The sequence below is a fragment of the Myotis nattereri genome, assembly GCF_964212035.1.
Source record: "Myotis nattereri genome assembly, chromosome: 8".
Classification (NCBI taxonomy): domain Eukaryota; kingdom Metazoa; phylum Chordata; class Mammalia; order Chiroptera; family Vespertilionidae; genus Myotis; species Myotis nattereri.
The window spans coordinates 13,238,753-13,263,284 of NC_138083.1; the positions used below are offsets into that span (position 1 = coordinate 13,238,753).

General features: G+C 42.1%; 1 protein-coding gene across 1 annotated transcript in view; it reads left to right on the forward strand.

Moving 5' to 3' along the window:
• The window catches only part of ZNFX1 (zinc finger NFX1-type containing 1), a 29,090-nt gene that overhangs the window by 719 nt on the left and 3,839 nt on the right, over window positions 1–24,532 (forward strand). Inside the window, exons 2-13 of the mRNA XM_081096780.1 lie at window positions 1,817–1,931; window positions 4,228–6,039; window positions 11,386–11,517; window positions 13,534–13,682; window positions 14,330–14,479; window positions 16,439–16,553; window positions 17,991–18,244; window positions 19,669–19,808; window positions 21,052–21,206; window positions 21,588–21,733; window positions 23,496–23,606; window positions 23,939–24,034. Of these exons, the coding sequence (XP_080952906.1) occupies window positions 1,844–1,931; window positions 4,228–6,039; window positions 11,386–11,517; window positions 13,534–13,682; window positions 14,330–14,479; window positions 16,439–16,553; window positions 17,991–18,244; window positions 19,669–19,808; window positions 21,052–21,206; window positions 21,588–21,733; window positions 23,496–23,606; window positions 23,939–24,034 (3,348 nt within the window). The 5' untranslated portion in view covers window positions 1,817–1,843. The remainder of the gene's footprint in view (window positions 1–1,816; window positions 1,932–4,227; window positions 6,040–11,385; window positions 11,518–13,533; window positions 13,683–14,329; window positions 14,480–16,438; window positions 16,554–17,990; window positions 18,245–19,668; window positions 19,809–21,051; window positions 21,207–21,587; window positions 21,734–23,495; window positions 23,607–23,938; window positions 24,035–24,532) is intronic.

Below are 24,532 nucleotides of genomic sequence, written 5' to 3' on the forward strand. Positions count from 1 at the left end.
CCTACCACCCCCTTCATCTTCCTCAGGCATCACCATGTCTGCCCCCCATCCTCCACCAAGCACCCTCCACATCTGTACACCCCACCCCTGTTTCCAGGTCCCCCAGCACTTCAGCAGGCACCCCCAACTGAGCTCAGCCCCCTTCTTCCTGAGGCCCCATACTCGCCCACCTCGCCTGCCACTCCCTGCTTCAGCCCTGCCATGGCACCTTCCTCAGCCACCACACAACCCTGGCTCTCCCTGACCCCATAGTCCCACCAGGACGAGGTGGGCCCCGGTGGCCCTGGAGACACCCCCACCACCCCCACCACCCCCAAGCCCCGCTCTGGCCCCTTGTTTCAGCCTCTTTCACCCGCCCTGGCGATGACCCTTCTATCAGTTGGTCCCTGTACCAGCTTGGCCATCACTGAGTTCCTTCTTCCTGCCCTTGAGGCCTGGACTCCCAAAGAAACCCACCGTGGTCTGCCTTTCTCCTAGCATTTCCTGTTTCTGTCTGCTCCTCTCGCTCCTTGCCTTTCTTTTTTTCTCTTTTCTTTCATTTCTTTTATCCCAGAAAATCTCTGAGTTTCTCTTTTAGTTTTTCTTTTTCCAACAAGAGGAAGAAAGCATTGTCCCCTCAGACAACTTTTTTAAAATGGAAAGTAAACTCTAAATATTGAACCTGCGTCACGAGAGCCAGGTTTGATGTGATGAAGCAGGAGATCACCCAAACTATTGCCAGCAGTTAGGAAAGGGACTCCTTTTGTTGCTGAGGATAAAAGCGACTCCTCGTAGAAGAATGCCAAACCTATCCACAGTTTTCAACCATGAATGTTTAAAAACTCAGGAAGAAGAAGACCGGCTCCAAAATCCCCTTGCTGAGGACTCTGAGCCACCAACTTTTTCCCTGGCCCCACCCCGCAGGATGTGCGCGATTGTGCCGAGAAGTTGCCTTAAACGGGCTTCCTCTTCCTCTTATAGGACCACTCTTAAAAATTATCGCGGTAGTAGAGGAGGAGAAAAGTCCTGCAGATTTTTCTAGCTGGTGGAGGAAACATTCCACAGATGGAAACTTATCTTTTTCTTTCTTTTGATCCAGTTTGGCTGCATTCCAAAGAGTAGGGTAAGGGTTTACTGCTCTGTACTTATTTACAAACTCTAGAGAACTGTAAGCTATAGAATGCTGCTATGTAACATAAATGCTGAATAGTGTGAGACATGCGTGGTTTTTGGATTAACAGAAATACACTTCTGTCTGTCCTGGCAACAAGTATTTATCTGCTTTATAGAAGAGGAAATTGAAACCTAGCAACTGATTAAGTAATTGGGCCAAAGGCATAAACCAAACAGTAGTTTTGAATGGGAATTAACGACACTTCCTCTCCCTTAGAAAAGTACAGGGATAAAGAGAAGGGGTGGGGGTAATTTGAGCCTTTGAAATCATCTAAATTGTGAATTTAATGTTTTCATATCATAACTGGGTGTTTACAGAGTTGAACACTGTGTCCATGATTAAACTCTGTGTTTAGCCCGAGCTGGTTTGGCTCAGTGTATAGAGCGTCGCCCCAAGGACTGAAAGGTCCCGGGTTCAATTCCCATCTGGAAGGCAACCTATAGATGTGTTTCTCTCTTTGTCTCTCCCCCTCCCTTCCACTCTCTCTAAAAACCAATGGAAAAATATCCTCAGGAGAGGATTAACAACAACAAACATAATGTGTTTAACTCTTAGTTAACAAATCATTACAATGTAGAGACAGAAGGATTGGTTTAATGCTGTTCTGGGTTTTTCTGCCAGATGCTGTGTTTCAAGGGCACTAATTTCTCTTAACCTGTACAGATTTCCAGGTAACTTAAAGGAACGTGGATGCGGAGGAATTCAAGTGATTCAGTCATGGAGGACAGAAGACCTTGTCCGGATGTCAGGCCCAGGAATCCCCATACCAACCACAGAGGTGAGCAACGTTTTCTAATTAATGGGAAGGAAACTTGAGTTCTCTATGAATGAGCAGCAGGCCCACCTAAGATTGATTGTATCTCTCAAGTAAAGAATGGCTTATTTCTTAGCTACAGTATGATTGACTCTGAAAAACAAAATAGCCTTCCCCTTTCCGTAAGAGAGCTAATGAATGGGTGCACTTCAAAGATAGTGGTGAGTGTCAGAAGCGGGAATAACACTGGTTTAGAGCAGCACTGTCCAGTAGAAACATAATAGAAGCCAAAAATGTAATTTAAAAATTTTCAATCTCTCTCTCTCCCCTCCTCTCTGAAATCAATAAAAATATATTTTAAAAGAAAAACGGGAAATCCATTTTTAAAATTTAATACTAATTTAATAAAATTTAGTGATTTAGTACTTGTCTTATTTAAGCCAATATATTCAAATATCATTTTAGAATAATTGAGTATATTTTTATTATCATGGTACTTTAATAATTTTAATGTTTTTATTTACCTCCCATATATTCAAGTATTATCATTTTGAAGTTTTATCAATATAAAAAATTTTAATGACATATTTAACTCTTTTTGGTATTAAGTCTTCAAAATCCCATTTATTATTTTACACATCTTAATTCAGACTAGCCACATTTAAGATGCATAATAGCCATACATAGCTAGTGATTATGAATTTGATAGCATGTGTCTGGAATCTTAGCCACCAAAGCGAAGTTAGTTCCAAAAGCATTACTCTACCTCAATGGTGGTTCTGTTTGCTCAGAACTTTCTAAAACAAAACAACCAAATGAATTTTGCTTTTCGCTAAACTTGTAATATGTCATCTGAGTTTAGCTGTGGAACAAATGAGGAAGAACTATAGAATTTTATTTTATGAGCTGTATGAATATTGAAAAATGAAAAACGGTACAATTTTCTGTTCTAGTTTTCTAATCAGATCAAAATATTAAAAGTGGGACTTTCTTCTGATATCCTGGAAGTTTGAAATCATAATTATAAAAATTTAGAGTTTAGTAGTATACAGTATTTATATTTTACCAAATATTCTTTTGTTTCACATTAAAATTTTCTCTAAAAAGTGCAAAATAAGAAAAAGTACATAAATGGATTTTGCATCTGATGTCATTAAGTGGAACTATCATTTTGAATATAATGTGCATTTGAAATTTTTATAGTATTTTTTATCATCAAATTATTGTATACAGTCTTATTTTTTGTTTGTTTTTAAAATCTCCAAGTCATTCTGCTAAGTTGGATCAACTCCAGAATCAGTTTTAGAGAAAAGGAAAGTGAAAAAAACTGGACATGGGTATGTGGGCCAAGGTCACTTATGAAATGTGTGGCAGATCAAGGGAGACAAGTTAAGCTTCATCCACTGGGTGATGTTAGCTTTCCCACGTATACTGGGTGTGTCACCTCCCTCCCCACTCTCTCTTTTCTGAGAGTTGGTAATAGGTAAATACTTTGTAAATAAACTTGTGCTGGAGAAAGGAGGAAAACTTGAGTTTCATGTTTTAGTTTCCTTTACTGTCTATTAGTTAGCTCAAAAACATCTTAGTAAGGAAAGTCCCATCTTCCTCTTTTCTGTCTGATGCTGGGCAAAGTTTAAGAAACATTTCCTTTTATAACTTTATCTCCTTTGATGCCTGTGTTGCCTATAGTATAATTATTTCATGGTAGAACCAATGGCTCTAAAAACCAATAGAGTAGGCCAACTGAAAATTATTACTAGTGTTACTAGTTATAATTAACATTAATAAGAGCTTTTTATATAACAGGTACTACACTATACTAAGCATCTTGAACATTTAATCTTTACAACAACCCAGATACTGAAGCTTAGAGAAATTATGCAACTTGGTAATATAGTGAGGAAGTACCCAGGTAAAGATTTGAACCAGGTCCATTTGGCTCTGAAACTCATGTGCTGACTATTGTTTGGTACTGGCAAGAAACTAGAAACAATGAGCTGATCTTTTTGTTGCTCTGAAATAATCCCAATTTGTAAAGATTAAATTATATACTGCATACATTTATTTTCTAGCGTGTATTAGGCATTCAACAAATGTTTATTCCTTTTCCCTTTTGCACCCTGTGAAAAAAAACAATATTTTTATAATATATACAGCAACATAATAACTGTTTTTACATTCAGCACATGACTTATTTCTCTCCAAATAAAACCAAAGCTCCTTGGATGTTTGGGAAAATAAGAAAATGTGCATTGTTGTCCTACAACAATTTCCTCGCACCTTTATTTTTATGTTTAACTACTATTCCCATTGTGTTTAGGGCCTATGGATGGTGAATTACCACCAAGAGCTAGAAATCAGGCCAATAATCCACCAGCCAATGCTCTCAGAGGAGGAGCCAACCAACTGGGAAGGCATCCTAGGGCCAACAACCAACTTGGTCCTTATTGGCAAAGAGAAGAGCTTAGGTTTGCGGCCATGGGAAGGAACCCACATCCAGAAAGGAGGAACCGAAGGGGACGTGCCAGTGATGAACCTAGAGGCCAAAGACATGGTCAGGAGAATGACGCCAGACAGAGAAATGGCAGTCAGGAGGAAAGGAACCGCAGACCACCATGGTCTGATGAAAATTTCCAGCAGTGGCGGGTCCCTCACCAGAAGCCTGCAGAACAGCCACAGCAGGTGAAGAAACTGGGCTATAAGTTCCTAGAAAGTCTTCTGCAGAAAGACCCTTCTGAGGTGGTCATCACACTTGCCACAAGTTTAGGACTGAAGGAGCTTCTGTCTCATTCTTTTATGAAACCCAACTTCCTTGAGCTCATTTGTCAGGTTCTTCGGAAGGCTTGCAGTTCCAGAATGGATCGCCAGAGTATTCTCCATGTCCTGGGCATATTGAAGAATTCAAAATTCCTCAAAGTCTGCCTGCCAGCTTATGTGGTAGGGATGATCACTGAACCCATCCCTGACATTCGAAACCAGTATCCAGAACACATTAGCAACATTATCTCCCTCATCCAGGACCTCGTAAGTGTCTTCCCTGCCAGTTCTGTGCAGGAAACTTCCATGCTCATTTCCCTCCTGCCAGCTTCTCTTAATGCTCTGAGAGCCTCTGGTGTTGACATAGAAGAAGAGACTGAGAAGAACCTGGAAAAGGTACAGGCCATCATCCAACATTTGCAGGAAAAGAGGCGAGAGGACACTTTAAGGGAAGATACCTACACTTTAGTACAGCCCAAGGCAGAAGACAATGTTGATAGCTACCGGACCATGCCCATTTACCCTACATACAATGAGGTGCACTTGGATGAGAAACCATTCCTTCGCCCCAACATCATTTCTGGAAAATATGAGAGCACTGCAGTCTATCTGGATACTCACTTCCGACTACTTCGAGAAGATTTTGTCAGGCCCTTACGAGAAGGCATTTTGGAACTTCTCCAAAGCTTTGAAGACCAAGGCCTGAGGAAGAGAAAGTTTGATGACATTCGAATCTACTTTGATACCAGGATTATCAGCCCTGTATGTGCATCATCAGGCATTGTCTATAAGGTACAGTTTGACACAAAACCACTAAAGTTTGTTCGCTGGCAGAATTCCAAGCGATTGCTCTATGGGTCCTTGGTGTGCATGTCCAAGGACAATTTTGAGACATTTCTTTTTGCCACAGTATCTAACCGGGAGCAGGAGGATCTCTACCAAGGATTTGTCCAGCTCTCCTTCAATGAGCAGAGCCAACAGCTGCTAGCAGAGGTCCAGCCCTCTGACTCTTTCCTAATGGTGGAGACAACCGCATATTTTGAGGCTTATAGGCATGTCCTGGAAGGACTCCAGGAGATCCAACAGGAAGATGTCCCCTTCCAGAGAAACATTGTGGAATGTGACTCTCATGTGAAGGAGCCAAGGTACTTGCTAATGGGAGGCAGATACGATTTCACTCCCTTAATAAAGACTCCCTCAGACACCGGGGAATCCCTGAGGAATGCTGAGGGCTTGAGATATCTCAGAGTTAATGTCTTAGACCCTAGACAATGGCCCTCCAAAGAAGCCCTGAAGCTGGATGACTCCCAGATGGAAGCTTTGCAGTTTGCTCTCACAAGGGAACTGGCTATTATTCAAGGACCTCCTGGAACAGGTAAGATAATTTTTCAGAGCACATGTCATCTACCTTAGGAGCCAGGAAAGGAAGGCTTGACTTAGGTTTCTAGAATGTCTTGGTTAGAAACATTCCCATGAGTGGATGAATGGGATAAATGGTGATGGAAGGAGACTTGATTTGGGATGGTGAATGCAAAATACAGTATACTTATAATGAATTATAAAATTGTACACCGGGAACCTACATAATTTTATTAACCAATGTCACATCAATAACTTCAATTAAAGAAAAAAAAGAAATGTTCTCATGAAATGGACATCAAATTTGTTTATAAAATTACATTGTTATGGTGATTTTCCAGTGGGGACCCATTGGCATTCATAGTAATAAACCCAAATTGCAAGATTAGAAAAGACTGCTAGGGGTCAAACTTCAGAAGATACATTACCTCTGCTTCATCAAAGGCTATATTAATTTGTTTGATTTCTAATTAAATATCAAGTACAGCAGGTCTTCGTATAATGTTACTTCATTCAACATCATTTTGTTGTTTATTTATTTATTTTAAATATATTTTATTGACTTTTTTACAGAGAGGAAGGGAAAGAGATAGTTAGAAACATCGATCAGCTGCCTCCTGCACACCTCCTACTGGGGATGTGCCCACAACCAAGGTACATGCCCTTGACCGGAATCGAACCCGGGACCCTTGAGTCCACAGGCCGACGCTCTATCCACTGAGCCAAACCGGTTACGGCTATTTATTTATTTTAAAAAATATATTTTTCAGAGAGGAAGGGAGAGTGAGAGAGAATCATTAATCAGCTGCCTCCTACATGCCCCACACTGGGGACTGAGCCCACAGTCCGGGCGTGTGCCCTGACTGGAAATCAACCTGTGACCTCCTGATTCATAGGTCAACACTCAGCTACTATATATCCTAGTGTCCCGGTGCATGGATTCGTGTACATTGAAAAGAAATTAATTAGAAGGTGGCTGGTGGGACTGGGTGAGATGGGCCAGACATGCCCTGGAGCCAACCCCCCATGCTCCCTTCACAGCATCTGTGGAGTGAGCGGGGTCCCTCCGGCAGGTGGGGTCCCTCGGCCTGGCCTGCAGGGATCAGGCCAAAACTGCTCTCTGACATTTCCCAAGGGGTCCCAGAGTGCAAGAGGGCACTCTGCAAAGTTGCTGTCCTATAGGGTGTGGAATGCAAACGCAAGTATGCAGTAAACCAGATTCGGGCTGACAGTACCCCAGCAACAACATAACCCATGGCCAAAGGTGGAACCACATGGCCCTGCAGGAATCAGGCGCCCTCCTCTCTGGTTACAGGGTGTCTCACCCGAGAACCGCCACTGCCAAGTCACTGCAGCTTGACAGTTCCTGCATCGAGCATCTGCCCCCTGGTGGTCAGTGCGAGTCATAGCAACCAGCCAGATGGTCAGACACTTAGCATATTAGCCTTTTATATATATAGATGTCAGCCAAGCTGTTATAACATCGATGAGGGGGAAAATTGATTCCCAGCCAGGGCCACTGTGGAGTTTGCATAGTCTCCCCATGTCTGTGGGTTTTCTTCAGGGACTCCATATTTCTCCCACATCCCAGAGATGTACATGTGAGATGAAGTGGCATGTCTGCATTGTCCCAGTCCGAGTGAGTGTGTGTGAGTGTGCCCTATAATGGAAGGGCTTCCTGTCCAAGGTGAGTCCCATCTTGCACCCTGAGCTGCCAGGATTAGCTCCAGCTACCCCTGGCCCTGAACTGGAATCAGTGGATTGGAGAATAATTCTCTTACTAATTTTTTAAAAAACCTTTATTTTTATTTTTATATGTTTTATTGATTTTTTTACAGAGAGGAAGGGAGAAGGAGAGTTAGAAACATTGATGAGAGAGAATGAGAGAGAGGAACATCGATCAGCTGCCTCCTGCACACCCCCTACTGGGGATGTGCCTGCAACCAAAGTACATGCCCTTGACCAGAATCGAACCTGGGACCCTTCAGTCCACAAGCTGACGCTCTATCCACGAGCCAAACTGGTTAGGGCTCTTACTAATTTTTATTAATCTTTCTTAAATGTATGTATAGTTCACATTTCAATGTTTTATAATAGGAGTATTTTGGGTCTTTATTTAGAGCTTGGTGATGTTTTTCTCATCAAAAATAATGCCATAGAAACTTATTCTTGTTTTTATCAGTTAGCCTATGGGAAAATTGGTTTTGTTATATGTTATTTCACTTAAAGACTCAGTTTCTAAGAACCTATCAACAAGTGAAGACTTAACTGTACATAATAATGGCCTATGTGCCAAGTACTGTTTCACATCCATTATATATGTTAACTCATTCAACATCATTTTGTTATTATTTTTATTTACTTTTATTTATTTATTTTTAAAAAATTTTTTTGCTTTCAGAGAGGAAGGGAGAGGGAAAGAGATAAGAAACATCAATGATGAGAGAGAATCGTTGATCAGCTGCCTCCTCACAATAACTCAGTGAGGCAGAAACCATTCCATTTTACAGATGAAAAGCTAAGGCAAAGAGAGCTTGAATAATTTGTTGAAGCTCACACAAATAGTGACAGACCTAGAATTTGATGTCAGGCATTTTGGTTCTAGAGTCATGCTTCTCATGAAAATATACCTCCCTATACCCCTTTTCCCTACTAATCCTACTCTGTCTTGATAACTACTATTGGTAGTTTAATGTGTATCTTTCCATTATTGGTCTATAATCTATACCAGTGATAGTGAACCTATGACACACGAACTCATTTTTTTGGTTGATTTTTCTTTTTTTCTTTGTTAAATGGCATTTAAATATATACAATAAATATCAAAAATATAAATCTTTGTTTTACTATGGTTGCAAATATCAAAAAATTTCTATATGTGACACGGCACCAGAGTTAAGTTAGGGTTTTTCAATATGCTGACACTCCAAGCTCAAAACGTTCACCATCACTGATCTATACTAATAAAAGGGTAATATGCCAATTAGACCGGACATCCTTCCTGACAAAAGCCAGGCCTGGGCAAAGCCGCCCACAGTCCCAGGCACCTGCAGCTGCGGCCAGCCCAGGAAAAGCTGCCTGCAGTCCCGGGTGCCTGCAGCTGCGGCTGGCCCTGGCAAAGCCGCCTCCCAGTCCTGGGCACCTGCGGCCAGCCAGTGGGAGGGAAGCCTGGGTAGCAGAGGCGGTTAGGGGCAATCAGGCCAGCAGGGGAGCAGTTAGAGGGGTTAAGGCAGGCAGGCAGAGGTGGTTAGGGGTGATCAGGCAGGCAAGCGGGCAGAGGGGTTAGGGGCGATCAGGCAGGCGAGCAGTTAGGAGCCAGCGGTCCTGGATTGGAGAGGGTGCAGGCCGAGTTGAGGGTTCCTTCCCTTGCATGAATTTCGTGCATCGGGCCTCTAGTTTATATATAATATAAACAACATGTTGTGGACATTTTTACATTCTTTACACTATAGTTACATTTACAAATGTACCTCACTCTTTTTATTATGCCTGCATTCACTGTAAGGTAGGAATGTACCGTGTGTGTATATATATATTTTTGTTGTTGTTGTTATTACATCAGTGCTGCGGTAAGTATCTATGTGTCTATATCTGTGTGTTTGTCTTTGGGTACTCTGTTTATTATTTCTGTAATTTTTTCCCCTAAAGTGGGAATTCACATTAATAGTTATACTAGGTATTGCTAAATTACCCTCCCAAAAGGATATACAAAACACACACACACAGACACACACACACACACACACAAAAACAGTGATAAATTAAAATTTATCACTTTAAAAAACAGTGATAAATTAATAGAAACTCATGATAAAAAAGTAATGTAAAAGAAGGAAAGGTCTTTCTAATAAGAAACACTATATAATGAAAAAATATGCATAATTAAAGTGTTGTTTTGAGGATTTAAAAAAACAAGTATCAGTTTGTACTCTCACCAAGATTGAATTAATGTTCCATTTCCTTACATCCTTTTTTGCTGATCAGCAGTTTTTGCTCATCTGCGAGGTTAAAAATTTGGCACATTATTAATTGTAATCTTATGTTTTAATTAAAAAATGATTCAAACGTTTTTAAAAATCCCTGTCTCCCTCCTCCTACCACCTCGCCCATTCCCTTCTATAAAGTAAACAATGTTATCTTCCTGTGTATCCTTCGAAAGATATTCTTATGAATATTCAAGCAAATGAATACTTATATTTATTTCCCTCCACTTTTTTTGTTGTTGTTAATCCTCACTCAAGGATATTTGTTCCATTGATTTTTTTAGAGAGAGTTGGGGGTTGGCGGGGGGGGGGGGGGGGGGGCAGGGAGACAAAGAAACGTGGACGAGAGAGAGAGACATTGATTGGTTGCCTCCTGCACACGCCCCTGCTGGAGCTGGGGAACCTGCAACCCATGGCCTTTACTGGAAATTGAACCCTCAGACCACTGAGCAACCGGCCAGGTCTATATGTTTTCTTGATACCATGTTTTTCTCATTTCCCACATTTATGATTTTACATTTGTTTGTATGAGGTCTCAAGGGTCTGAGAAAATAATAACCATGGCTGTTGTGCTCTATTTTATTTTTTTCTCTAATTCAATGCCTACCACTGTTAGGCATTCAGTACGTATTATTAGAATGGGGTGGGGTTTCGGAGAGGAAGAAAAAATTGTTACTTATCATGCTATACTGAAATCTTTGATTTTCTTGTATCTCTTCCTCCTCTGAGTTTTTTGAGGACAATGGCTGCTTTCTCAGCTTGACACTATGTAAAAATTTAGCTGTTTGTAGACTTAATTAACTATTGGACATTTGCTGATAAACCCACAACTGTAACTCCATTGTTGATTTCTGGTTTTCCCTCCTATTACAAAGGGAAGTCCACTGTGGTATATTAAAAGCATTTCTAAATAATTTGCCACATGAGATTGGAAACAAATTATATGTCCATCAATAGGGAACTGACTAAAAATTACCTTGCAGCTGTGAAAAACAAAAAGAGGGAGGATTCTTGTTATGTATTGATAGAGAACTACCTCCAAGATTAAATGAAAGATGTAGAACAGTGAAAATAGTCTGCTACTATTTGTATTAAAAAAAAAGAAAGAGGTAGGCTGGAAAATAACTATATTCATATTTGTTTATATATGCATCGAATGACAAGAAACTGGTAACATTGGTTGCTTTTAGGAGGAAGTGGGTAGCTGGGGGACGGAAGAACGAGAGGGCTTTTTATAATATGCTCATTTGTGCTTCTTGGATTTTAAGCCATCTCAGTGTATTACCTTAAATAAAATAATAATAACGATTTTTTAAAATTAACAACTACTTTTAGTAAGTCTCCAAGTTTTCTAATTTTCCTTTTTTCTTATTTTCTAGGCAAAACCTATGTGGGTTTAAAAATTGTTCAAGCCCTTCTTACCAATGAGAATGTTTGGCAAATTAACCTCCAGAAGTTCCCCATCTTGGTTGTGTGTTATACTAATCATGCTTTGGATCAGTTTTTGGAAGGTAATGTCTATGCAAAATTGGTCTCTATCAAAACATTTATCGTTGAACCATTAGCGACTTCAGTAGCTTTCTATTGCTCTTTGAATAAAGTCCACAGTACTAACCATGACCTGTAAGGCTGTGTCATCTGCTCCAGCCTGACTCTGCATCTCATCTCCTACCTCTTCCCATTGTCTTCAATGCCTTGAATCCCTCAGCTTCTTCCTCGGTCCGTTTTGTTCCCCTTGCTTAGAATGCATTTTTTCTCTTTACCTCTCTCTCCGTCTTGATCCATCCAGCCTGGCTGGCTCAATATTCATTCTTCAGTTTCACCTTAAATCTCTCTTCAGGTGCACTTTAATATTTCCCCAAGCCAAGGTTAAGTTTCCTTTTATATTTTTTCTTCAGAGATTTAGCACATACCTAACCATTTATTTATTTATTTATTTTTAATATATTTTATTGATTTTTTTTTTACAGAGAGGAGGAGAGAGGGATAGAGAGAAACATCGATGAGAGAGAAACATCGATCAGCTGCCTCCTGCACACCTCCTACTAGGGATGTGCCTGCAACCAAGGTACATGCCCTTGACTGGAATTGAACCTGGGACCTTTCAGTCTTCAGACCGACGCCCCATCCACTGAGCCAAACCAGCCAGGGCCCTAGCCATTTATTTTTATGTGGCTTTACCCTAGACTGTAAACATCGTGAGGGCTGGTCCTGTTTCTTGCTATATTCACAGATCCTGGCACATTCTAGGGACTGAAAAAAATACTAACTGCATTAATAAATGAATAAGTATGTTTTTCCTTTTGTTTAGAATATTTTCTGAATTCTCCTGTATCCTCCCCTTTCACCTAAATTAAATCTTCCTTATTCTTTCTTTTTATTATGTTTTTATTTCAGAGAGGAAGGGAGAGGGAGAGAGAGATAGAAACATCAATGATGAGAGAGAGTCATTGATCGGCTGCCTCCTGCATGCCCCACACTGAGGATTGAGCCCGCAACCCAGGCATGTGCCCTGACCAGGAATCCAACTGTGACCTCCTGGTTCATAGGTCAGTGCTCAACCACTGAGTCACACCAGCCGGGCAAATCTTCCTTATTCTTGGATTCTCAGTTTAAATATTAGATCCTCAAGAATTAGATCCCTACCTCATCCAAACTAGGTAAGGTCCCCTGTTACATATGTACACATCATGTATTTATAGTAACTACCATATTTTCACTAGAGTGATAAGTGGTTTAATGTGTATATTGTCTCTCAGACTGTGAGACATGATAACAAATTAGAAATGGAGTCTGTGTTTTCACTGCTATATATATCTTCAGAACCTAGCATATGTCTGACGCATAGTAACCAAGCAGTAAATATATGTAGGGTGAATTACAGAGAACATTTACTAAGAGCTTACTTTATGCCAGTCCCTGTATAGGAGCTATAAAGATATTCTTTAGTTTGTACAGATTAGCCTTATAAGGAAAGTATTACTATTTTCAAATCACAGATGAAGAAACTGAGGCTCAAGTTAAGTAACTTGCCCCAGGTTACATAGCAATAAATTGTGGAGCCAATAAGTTGAGTTCTCAATTGTCTGATTCTAAAGCCTGTGCTTTTTTATATATATATATATATTTTATTGATTTTTTACAGAGAGGAAGGGAGAGGGATAGAGAGTTAGAAACATCAATCAGCTGCCTCCTGCACACCTCCTACTAAGGATGTGCTGGCAACCAAGGTATATGCCCTTGACCGGAATCGAACCCAGGACCCCTCAGTCCGCAGGCCAACACTCTATCCACCGAGCCAAACAGGTTAGGGCTAAAGCCTGTGCTCTTAAGCACCACACTTTACTGCTGTGCCGATCATATAATCTCTGGGGCCTTCTTGCTTATTAATGGGGTAGATTTCCTGTAAGCACCAGTTTGTTCCCTAATAGACCAGCTGGCACAACACCCCAAACACTTACCTTTCTCATTGGAGAGAATCCAGCAAAACTTCTCTCAACTCTACTGTGCTTCACCATTCTCCACAGGTATCTATAAGTGTCAGAAGCCCAGTATCGTGCGGGTAGGTGGAAGGAGCAGCAGTGACATCTTGAAGCAGTTTACGCTGAGGGAGCTGAGGAACAAGCGGGAATTCCGCCGAAATCTCCCCATGCATCTCCGGAGGGCCTACATGAGTGTAAGTCCCAGCTGTGGATATTGGAGGTAGCTCAAAGGGGAACTAAACAAGATAGCATTGGCTTTCTGGGTAGACAGTCCAAAGCAGATAGCGGCTCCACAAAGCTATGAAGGACCCAAGTTTATTCCAGCATTACATTCTGCTAATTCTGTGGTGTGACCTTAACTCTTATAATCTGAGGTGGAGAAAAGGCAATAAAGGGAATGCTGCCCCCTCCCAACTCCTGCCAGGGCTTCATGCGGATTCCCCCAAACTACCCACAGCACTTCTACTTATAGCCTATTAACCATCTTCTAGCTGGTCAGCCATGTGCCCAGCTAAAACTCTGAGTTTTTACCGGGGGGCGGGGGGGGGGGGGCGGGGGAGAAGTCTCTCACAGTATCCTTGGGCTATATTTCTAATGTATTTGTTTCCTTACTGATTGGCAGGAGTTTTTTAGACCAGCGGTTGCCAACCTTTGGTCCGCGGGCCACTGGTTGGCAACCGCTGTTTTAGACAATTTAGATACTAAACCTTTTGTTTTAAGACCACAGAATAGTTATTCTCCCTTCTTGCTGTTCCTGTGTTAGCTTTGTTTTCCCTCAAGGCAGGGACTGAGTTTGGGGGATGATACTTCCTCTTCATTTCTTTACCACTGTTCTTGGCAGATCATGACACAAATGAAGGAGTCAGAACAAGAGCTGCATATAGGGGCCCGGACTCTGGAGTGCACCATGCGTGGCGTATTACGGGAACAGTACCTGGAGAAGTACATTTCCTCCGAGCACTGGAAAAGCCTGATGAGTGGACCAACACAGGTAGAGGTCATCTTGGGGAGTACAAGCATCTGTCTTGACTCAGTACTTGGAAGGAGCCTTCAGCAGAAGCAGCAGTCCAAAGCATTAGCTGTTTGATAATATGATGCTGCCATGTTAGAAGTTCCGTTTCATGAGGAAAGACAGCTGAGTATACTAGTCAAGAACAAGACTGTGGAGCTAGCATTCTGGGTTGGAATCCTGGTTTTGCTCTGAGCAAGTTACTTGATTTTTTCTGTGCCTGTTTCCTCAGTTATAAAGTGGGGATAGTAATATCAAATTGAACCATGCCGGGGTCCAGCCCCAGTAGGTCCAGGGGTTCCCAAAGGCGTAGACGGAGTCGGCGAAGAAGGAATGACACGGAGACAGTGTTCAGTTGATCAGCAGCCTAGCCAGGATCTCCAGCCAAGTTCTGGTCTCGATCTCCAGAGAGGTTCTGCTGTTTATTGTCTTGTTACATCCGTATTTATACCAGTTGATTTTAATCCTGTCAATTTCTATTACAAAGGTTAGGGCGTTTCTTATCTCCATTCCAGGGAGTAAAGATTATGTAGCTTAAGCATGATTGTTTGTAGTTAAAGTGATTAACTACCCGCCTGGCACTTAGTTAAGGAGTTTCATCCCCTCCCTGACTTCAGGGAAAAATTCCTACCTGGGGAAACAACCTTTCTCAGAGAGGTGACCTTGGTTAAAACACACAGCGCTAAGGGGAGCAAACATATTAAGAACAGTATGCTATATACGCCAGGTCCCTTGAAACATATGCTGTGCAGATGTTTCTTTCCTGCAGCGACTGTGTCAAGCAGCAAGGATGGACCGGCTTCCGGCAGAACCATATGAAATTGCCATTTTATAAATTTGGCTTGCAAAAGTGGAGTTTCTTATAGGATTTTTATTTAGATAAACAAGTTAATACTTGTAAACCTCTTAATGAGTATGCTATAAATGTTTGTTAAATGAAATATCATAACAAGACAACCTAGCCCATGTAGAGAGCCTGGGGTCAGCAGACTTCAGTCACACAGACTGATTATGTGACTTGGTCTCAGACAAGGATAGTAATGTCTGCCTTCAAAAATGTTATGTGAAGTAGCTAACACAGTCTCTGTACAGTGGCTGGCCAGGAGTCTAGGGAAATGGTGCTTCTACTAGTGTTATTAATGGGTTGGTGGATTTCAGGGTTACAAACCCAAAAGCCTAAAGGGGTCCATTAGGTACTAAAAATGACTGGAGCAGGTTAGATGTGAGGCATTGGGAAGTAGAGAGGATTGTGGCAAACTGGAAAAGGGGTGGCGGCAACCCATTTCCAGCCCATTTGTTGCCATTTAGGAATACAGCCTTGTTGCTGCCATAGCTCCTGATTTTGTCAAGAGAGGCAGGATTTTTTTTTAATCACATATATGAGGGTTTATTCCAATATTGCTGGCAGTATGGGAAAGCAGCAGGTCATCCACAAAAATCTGCTCTGCAGCCCCCCACAAGCCAGCTGCTTATATAGGGTAGGTCAAGGATTACATGGGGAAATAGGGATTATAGGAATGGGGAAGTAGGCAACGTGGGGTGGGACTCCATTGTTTGGGAAAGAAGATTCTTAATCTTTCCATGATAATAGGCAGTTCTTGAATGAGACTGGACCAAATTCCAAAGTTGACTTCCAGGTCCAAGGTTGACTCCCAGGTCCTAGGGACATACAACTCCCTGCCAGGTCAGAATATCCTTTCTTTTGCAACAGCATGGATGGACCTGGAGAGTATTATGCTAATAATAATAATAAGTGAAATAAGCTAGTCTAGAGGCAGGAAATTTTTATTTTTAAAATTCTATGCAAGTCATAGTAAATGATCCAGTTGCCAATTTGCAGCCTCTGAATTTTAAGGAAATTACTTTCTATCCATCAAGGAGAACTTTACTTCACACTGGTTGTCATCGAATTCTCATAACTGGTCATTCTTCCTTCCTCAGGATAGTGAATGGGTTTGCTTCCAAGGCTGGAAGCATTCCATGATGCTGGAATGGCTGGGTCTGGGTGTCGTTTCTTTCACCCAAAGTGTTGCTCCAGCGGGACCTGAAAATACAGGTAAGTGTGTGTCTACCTAGAATCACATCATAAGGTGGAATTTGGTAAAGAACAGAAGAGCAGAACTTGGAAGTAATACCTAGGATATGTAAAGAGCTTTAATTAATCAGAAAAGAGAGAGAATAGCTTAGTAGGAAAATAGATAAAACACTTTTAACAGGCACATCACAAAATAGGAAATCCTAATAGTAAACATAAGAGAGTTGCTCATTAGAAACTAGAGAAATTAAAACCACAATGAAGTACTATTATGCCACCAGATTGGAAAAAATTTAAAAGCTGTGTATAACCACGCAGATAAGATTGTGAAGCAGTGGGAGCTCTGATATACTGCTAGTGGGGATGGTAGTCAGTACACCACTTTATGATATTGGAAAAACAAAGAACTCAAGCGTCTATCCACATTTGTACAGTGGATGCTGCTGAGCAATTATAGGCTGTTCAGATAGTGAAATACTGTACAGTAGTGAAAAGGAATTAGAGAACATATGAATCTCAAAAACATGCTGAATGAAAAAGGCAAGGGAAAAGATACAATATGATTTCAGATAGTGCTCAAAAAAGTCAAGACTAGACAATGTTATAGAGATGTATATATACATTATATGGGGTGGGGCAAAAGTATATTTATAGTTGTGAGTACACAAAACAGTTTATTCCTGTATTTATGAATTATTGTATTACTTTCTGTATGAACAACTGTAAACCCACTTTTGCCCCTCCCTGTATGTGGCAAAGATTTTTCTTGTTAACACTCACCTGAGGATATGTTTTCCATTGCTTGTCAGAGAGAGTAGAAGGGATGCAGGGAAGGGGACAGAGAGAGAGAAACATTGATATGGTTGCCTCCTGCACGTACCTCATGACAGGTGGGGAGCAAACCCACAATCCAGGTATGTGCCCTTGACTAGGAATCAAACCTGTGACCCTTTAGTGTGCAAGTTGATGCTCTAACCAGTGAGCAAACCAGCCAGGGCTAAAGATATCATTTAAAGGGGAAAATGAGTATTATAAAATTGTAACAGCCCTGGCTGGTTTGGCTCAGTGGATAGTGTCGGCCTGTAGACTGAAGGGTCCCGGTTCAATTCCAGTCAAGGGCACATACCTGGGTTGCGGGCTCACTCCCCACTAGGGGGCGTGCAGGAGGCAGCTGATCAATGATTCTCTCTCATCCTTGGTTCTTATCTCTCTCTCTCTCTCCCTCTCCCTTCCTCTCTGAAATCAATAAAAATATATTTTTAAAAAATTGTAACAAAAAAGTATGTAAAGAAACCTAAGTCTTCATCTCCTCTCATTCCTCCCAGTGTCCCTCCCTAGAGGTAACCACTTAAATCCCTTTGAGAATGTCTTCATCCATCTAAACTCTTGTCGGTGCCCTCTTTCATCTTTTGGCTTCAAGAGGTCTTCATCCTTGTCCTGCCTGTTTTTCTCTCTTAGCCCAGGCAGAAGGGGATGAGGAGGAGGAGGAGGAAGGAGAAGAGGAGGGTTCTCTGATTGAGATTGCAGAGGAGGCTGACCTGATTCAAGCAGACCGGGTGATTGAGGAGGAAGAGGTGGCGAGACCCCGGCGGCGGAAGAAGGAAGAGAATGGGGCGGTCCAGGAATTGGCTAAATTGCTTCTGGCCACAAGGATAGAAAACAGTGGCCCTGGGACAGCAGCTGGGCAGGAGCAAGCCGCAGGAGAGTGGGAGGTAAACTCACTTCCCTTAAAGTCCTCACCATGGAAATGGGAGTTCAGTTCTTACTGCCTGGTAGGTGGGGGTTAGACTCTCCTGAAATCGGCCTGAGAACATCTGTTCTGATCAGAAAGGCAGCCCCTTTTTTCCACCCACTTTTATTATAGTGTATTCACCTCATCCTCACAATAAGCTGGATTTACCCCTTTTACAACCATACCCTAGTATAGGATACGTCTAATTCCCAGGAATATAAAGAGTATGGCCCTTCAGAGGGGCCCTGGCAAGAAATACCAGTTTAAACAGTCAAGTGCTTTCCTCAAACTTCCAGAAAAAATGCAGCACATATGGGTCAGATCAAATTCTTAGTGTTTGATGCTTCCATGGGTGTTATCTTCTACAGACTAGAAACTACAAACAGGTCTGAACATGCATTAAGATTTTAGCGGACTTAAGTAAAATGGAATGAAACAAGCCATACAGGGATGGAATACTTCACCCTGGAATTTGATATTTCTCTTAAAGCCAGAATAGTGTGAATACCCAGAAGCCCACATATGGACTCTCCCTCTGCTCTTTCCTTTGGTAGAACCCAGTGTTCCTCAAAATTTAGCATGCATTACTATGATAATAGAGGACTGGATATTCAAAATAACATTTTCTGAAACCCACTGTTGATTTAAAGGACTTTCAGGGGTAACTTTGGATGCAATTTTCACTGGTCTGATGGCTTTGAACCTGATAGCTTAGTTCAGTTCAACATCACTGTATATGATGGGTGGAGTCATCATCCCAATACTTGGAAATGTGGATTGGGCATCTCTCTGCCATGTGGCCTCAGGAGTTTGTTTGATTTTGAAGTGGGACAAGGTCCATAATATTGTGACATTTGTCTCGCATGCCAGAGTCACATCCATGGGAGAGCACTTTCTCCTAAATGGTGCCTTTAACCCACTGCTTAAAGGCACTATCATGATAAGTACAGGAGGCTCTGTATACTTTTTAACAAGAAAAACTCATCTCCACTACTATAATGACACAACTTTTAGGAATGAGAAACAAACTGGTCAAAAGATGTTCAGTGAAACTAGTGCCAGCACTATTCTAAGTGCTTTCCATGTATTACTCCTTTAGTCAATCCAACAACCCTGTGACCCTATTTTATAGAAGCGATGCTGAGGCTCATAGAGGTTCAGTAACTTACTCTAAGTCCAGCAACTAATAAGAGGTAGATGGGGCTTTGAATCCAGGCACCCTGGTCCCAGAGTCCTCATTTAGCCACTCTGCAATGGAATATCTGTTGAGAGAGTGTGAGACACTTAAAGAAGTTAATTAGAAGAGGCAGCCCCTTTTTTTATGTGCTGTGACCCACACCTATGGCTTAGAACAGGGCCCACCTCTGCTGAGATGGTGACTCTGGCTGGTATTGATGTTTATAGACCCAGCGTAGCCAGAAAAAGAAAATGAAGAAGAAAATGAAGTATGAGCTTCGCAAACTAAACACCATGACTGAGGCTGAGGCCAATGAAATCCAGGATGTTTGGCAGCTGGACCTGAATTCTCGCTGGCAGCTTTATAGGTACTGTGCCCAACTCTCACCCCCCACCCCATCCACCCATGTATTTCCCCAGGAGGTTCCTTTTCTTTCCTAGAATATAACACCCCCAGATCTTCAACAATGTTAATTAATGATAGATTGAGCCACCCCACTGAGCTGAATGCTGGAGATGCAGCCATGAGATAAAAGACACTTGACTCTACCTCCTCATGGAGTTTAGAGTCTATCCAAGGATACAAATTAGTTAATTCCACAAAAAGTTACAAATGGGCATAAACACTTAAAGAAAAGAGTTAGGGGTGCTAATAATATTATGTGGGATCTGGGCTGGTCTTAGGTTTTCAAGAAAGTGACATTGGAGGCAAGATCTGAAAGAGGAGTAGGTATTTATAAGGCCAATGGGGAAGTGGGAGCAGATGAGATTTTGGGGACCTCATGGGTAAAGGTCTTGAGAAGGGAGGGAACATCTGTATGAGAAATTGAAAAAGACAGCCAGCATGGCTGTGGCTTGCAGAAAAAAATGGAAAGTCAAGTCAAAGAGGTGGACAGAGGCCTGACAATGCATGCCTCATAGGGCTAAGGTGAGGAGCAAGGCTTTTATCTATTGGAAGAATTTTTTCTTTTTTAGTTAACCCTCACTTGATATTTTCCTTTTTTTTTTTTTTTTTTTTTTTGGAGAGAGAGTAGGAGGGGAGAGACAAGGAGAGAGAAACATCAGTGTGAAAGAGACACATCAATTGGTTGCCTCCCGCTTATGTCCCAACCAGGGCCAGGGATGAGCCTGCAACCGAGGCACATGCCCTTGACAGGGACCGGACCCAGGACCCTTCCCGCTATATCCTCTGAGCCAAACTGGCTAGGGCCCCATTGGAAGATTTTACAGCAGAGTAGTGACATGATCTGTTTTACTTGTAAAAAGAAGACTGGAGAATTGGGGAGGGGAGAAGACTCAGCTAAGGATGGGGTAGGAAGAATTTGGAGAAATAATTCTTGAAACTTTTGAGGTCCCTTACTCTATTCCCAATATTTAACCTCTGTTCTTTAACTCCTGACTAAATACATGTCTCTACACATCTTTCTGTTGGGCATTTTAGACGCTTGGGTCCATGCATGTCTGGGTCTCTCCTTTCTTTCTCTCTATGGCCTGCCTATAAGCTCCTCAGTGGTCTAGGTTCCACTTCTAACACAGGGCACACTAAAGGGAGTTACTCCACCTTCTCAAAGAGTATGCAGCTCCCTCTACCTGGTTCTTCATATTCTTCAGGCTGTGGCTCCAGAAGTACCAGGCTGACACCCGCCGAAAGATCCTCAACTATGAGCACCACTACCGCACATCAGCAGAGAGAATGGCTGAGCTGAGACTCCAGGAAGACCTGCACATTCTGAAAGATGCCCAGGTCATAGGAATGACAACCACAGGTAAGAGAACTTGAGGAAATTTACCTGCTCCAGCCATTCCCTCCTGGTGCCAAGCTCCTATCAGATAATCTACGGCAGGTAAAGGAAGCTTCTCTAGTAGGTTAGAAGAAAGTACCATGAAAAGCTATTGAAAGCAAGCACACTGTATTTAAGGAACTGAGTGTGAAATTCACCTACTTGCTCCTGTTGCGTTTAGAATCCCAGCAATGACCAACGTGGGTATAATGCGCTGGTGACCATCCAGCAGCACTTGTTCTCTCATACAGTAGCCACCACAGCCCTGGATGAATGTGAGGGCTCAGTTGTCACAGACCCAGAAACCCAGTGGCCTGGTGGGTTCGGTACATCATCTCAGAGGAGCCTCTTTTTTCTCTTGAACAGGTGCTGCCAAATATCGCCAGATTCTGCAGAAGGTAGAGCCTCGGATTGTCATTGTGGAAGAGGCTGCTGAAGTCCTTGAGGCCCACACCATTGCCACGTTGAGCAAAGCTTGCCAGCACCTCATTCTGATTGGGGACCACCAGCAGGTAGGGCAGTGGAATCAATCAGGAAGACACCCTGGCCTCTGCTTCACCGGTTCTCAAGCCTCTTAATGGCTTTCTGCGATTCTTCTTCTCCTTACCTCTCATGTTCAATCTAGAGTAGGTACTGTTAGATTTGTGGTATATTCTAGAGCAGCGGTTCTCAACCTGTGGGTCGCGACCCCTTTGGGGGTCGAACAACCCTTTCACAAGTGTCGCCTAAGACCATCGGAAAACACATATATAATTACATATTGTTTTTGTGATTAATCACTGTGCTTTAATTATGTTCAATTTGTAACAATGAAAATACATCCTGCATATCAGATATTTACATTATGATTCATAACAGTAGCAAAATTACAGTTATGAAGTAGCAACGAAAATAATTTTATGGTTGGGGGTCACCACAACATGAGGAACTATATTAAAGGGTTGCGTGGCATTAGGAAGATTGAGAACCACTGTTTTAGAGGTTCCATTTCATCTGTTCCCTCTGCTATTTATCCATCATGGCCTTTTTTTTTTTTTTTTTTTTTTTTTTTTCCCAGCAAGGAAGGGAGAGAGAGAGATAGAAGCATCAATGATGAGAGAGAATCATTGATCAGCCGCCTCCTGCATGCCCTACACTGGTGATCGAGCCCGCAACCGAGGCATGTGCCCTTGACCAGAATCGAACCTGGGACCCTCAGTCCGCAGGCCGATGCTCTATCCACTGAGCCAAACCAGCTAGGGAAATCATGGCCTTTTAAGTGGACTATTGTAATACCATATTTCCTGTCCCCCTGCTTCCATTTTTGCCACCCTCTAACCCATTCTTAATAAGCTGCTGTGAATTTTTTTTTAAGTAAATCAGATCATGTCACTCCCAGCTCAAAACTCTCCTGTGGTTTCTCATTACATTTAATATAAAAATCAAGCTTCTTAAAGTGGCCTACAGTATTCTCAGGGTTCAGCCTGCTTCTCTGACTTCACCTTATACCACCATCTCATTGTGTTCCCACCCCCTATCTGCTCCCTCTCATGGCTTGTTTTCTTTTTTTTTTTTCTTTTTTTTTTAATATATTTTATTGATTTTTTACAGAGAGTAAGGGAGAGAGACAGAGAGTCAGAAACATCGATGAAAGAGAAACATCGATCAGCTGCCTCCTGCACATCCCCCACTGGGGATATGCCCGCAACCCAGGCACATGCCCCCGACCAGAACCGAACCCGGGACCCTCCAGTCCGCAGGCCGACGCTCTATCCACTGAGCCAAACCGGTCTCGGCCTCATGGCTTGTTTTCGAATGAGTGGCAACCTCTTCCATTCTGACATCAACTCAAATGTCACTGTACAGAGAGGCCTAGCTAAGGAGCCTGTATCCCTGGGCACTTTGTCCTTCGTGGCCCTGGTCACTCTTTATCCTTAGCCTGCCAGCACCTAGAGCAGTGCCTGGCACATAGAAGGCATTTAAAAAACATGCCGAAACCGGTTTGGCTCAGTGGATAGAGCGTCAGCCTGCGGACTGAAAGGTCCCGGGTTCGATTCCGGTCAAGGGCATGTACCTGGGTTGTGGGCACATCCCCAGTAGGAGATGTGCAGGAGGCAGCTGATCGATGTTTCTCTCTCATCGATGTTTCTAGCTCTCTATCTCTCTCCCTTCCTCTCTGTAAAGAATCAATAAAATATATTTAAAAAAAAAAAAAAAAAACATTTGATGGGTGGGTGGGTGGATAGATGAAATAAGTTTTCAGTAGAGAATTCTCAGCTATGTTTCTTTTTTCAGCTGCGCCCCAGTGCCAATGTGTATGATCTGGCCAAGAATTTCAACCTTGAGGTGTCCCTCTTTGAACGGCTGGTGAAAGTAAACATTCCCTTTGTCCGTCTGAATTACCAGGTGAGAAGCCGGGCCTCTGTTACTATGAATTGTCTAGGAGAAGGCTCCTGGAAGCCTTCCAACAGCCAGTAAGAAAGTTCTCATAAAAACAAAACTGCTTTAGTGATGAAATGACTCTCAAACTTACTTTGTTTTCTGTTTCAAGTATCGCCATCGCAAAATCAACCCATGTTGAGTGTGTGTTGGATGAAGGAGCTGTTTACATTCTGCTCTTTTCTCCCTATTATTATTTTCAAATGTTGCTTCCCCTGATTTTCCACCAGTAACCTAGTCTTTAGAAAACTGCATTTATTCTCTGCCTATGTCCTAATGATATACATGTCCTGTTTCAGCACCGCATGCGCCCTGAAATTGCCCGGCTTTTGACACCCCACATTTACCAGGATCTAGCGAATCATCCCTCTGTTCTCAAATATGAGAAGATTAAGGTGAGTCTATCCTACCTAATCTGCTGCTGTCAGTGACCTAGGAGACTGTATTTTCCTCAGGTTGAATAAGAGCTTTTAGAAGGGAATAGAGCCAGCTTTATAAAAAGCTGGTTTTTAAAAGGAGGGATATTATAGAATTCGAGAATACAGACCTGGGTTTTGAATCACAGCTCTGCCAGTTAGTAGTTGTGTAACATTTTAGCAAGTTATATACCAATTCTGAATATTAGGGTCTTCTGTACAAGGAGAATGACTGCTGCCTTATTACATTTTTGGATTGAAGGAGAGAAGATATATAAAGCAATCAGCATACTAGAGTGCTCATAAATAATCTGTCTCATCTTCTTCATCATAGCTGCTGCTTATTCCCTGAACTATAATGGCTGAATTGTGTGTGGCCATTATAAATATTAATATCAAATAAGTATCTTGAAAACTAAAATTAGGCATAAATTCTTTATCCATTTCACTATTTGTCAATGCCCCCAAAACAGAGCA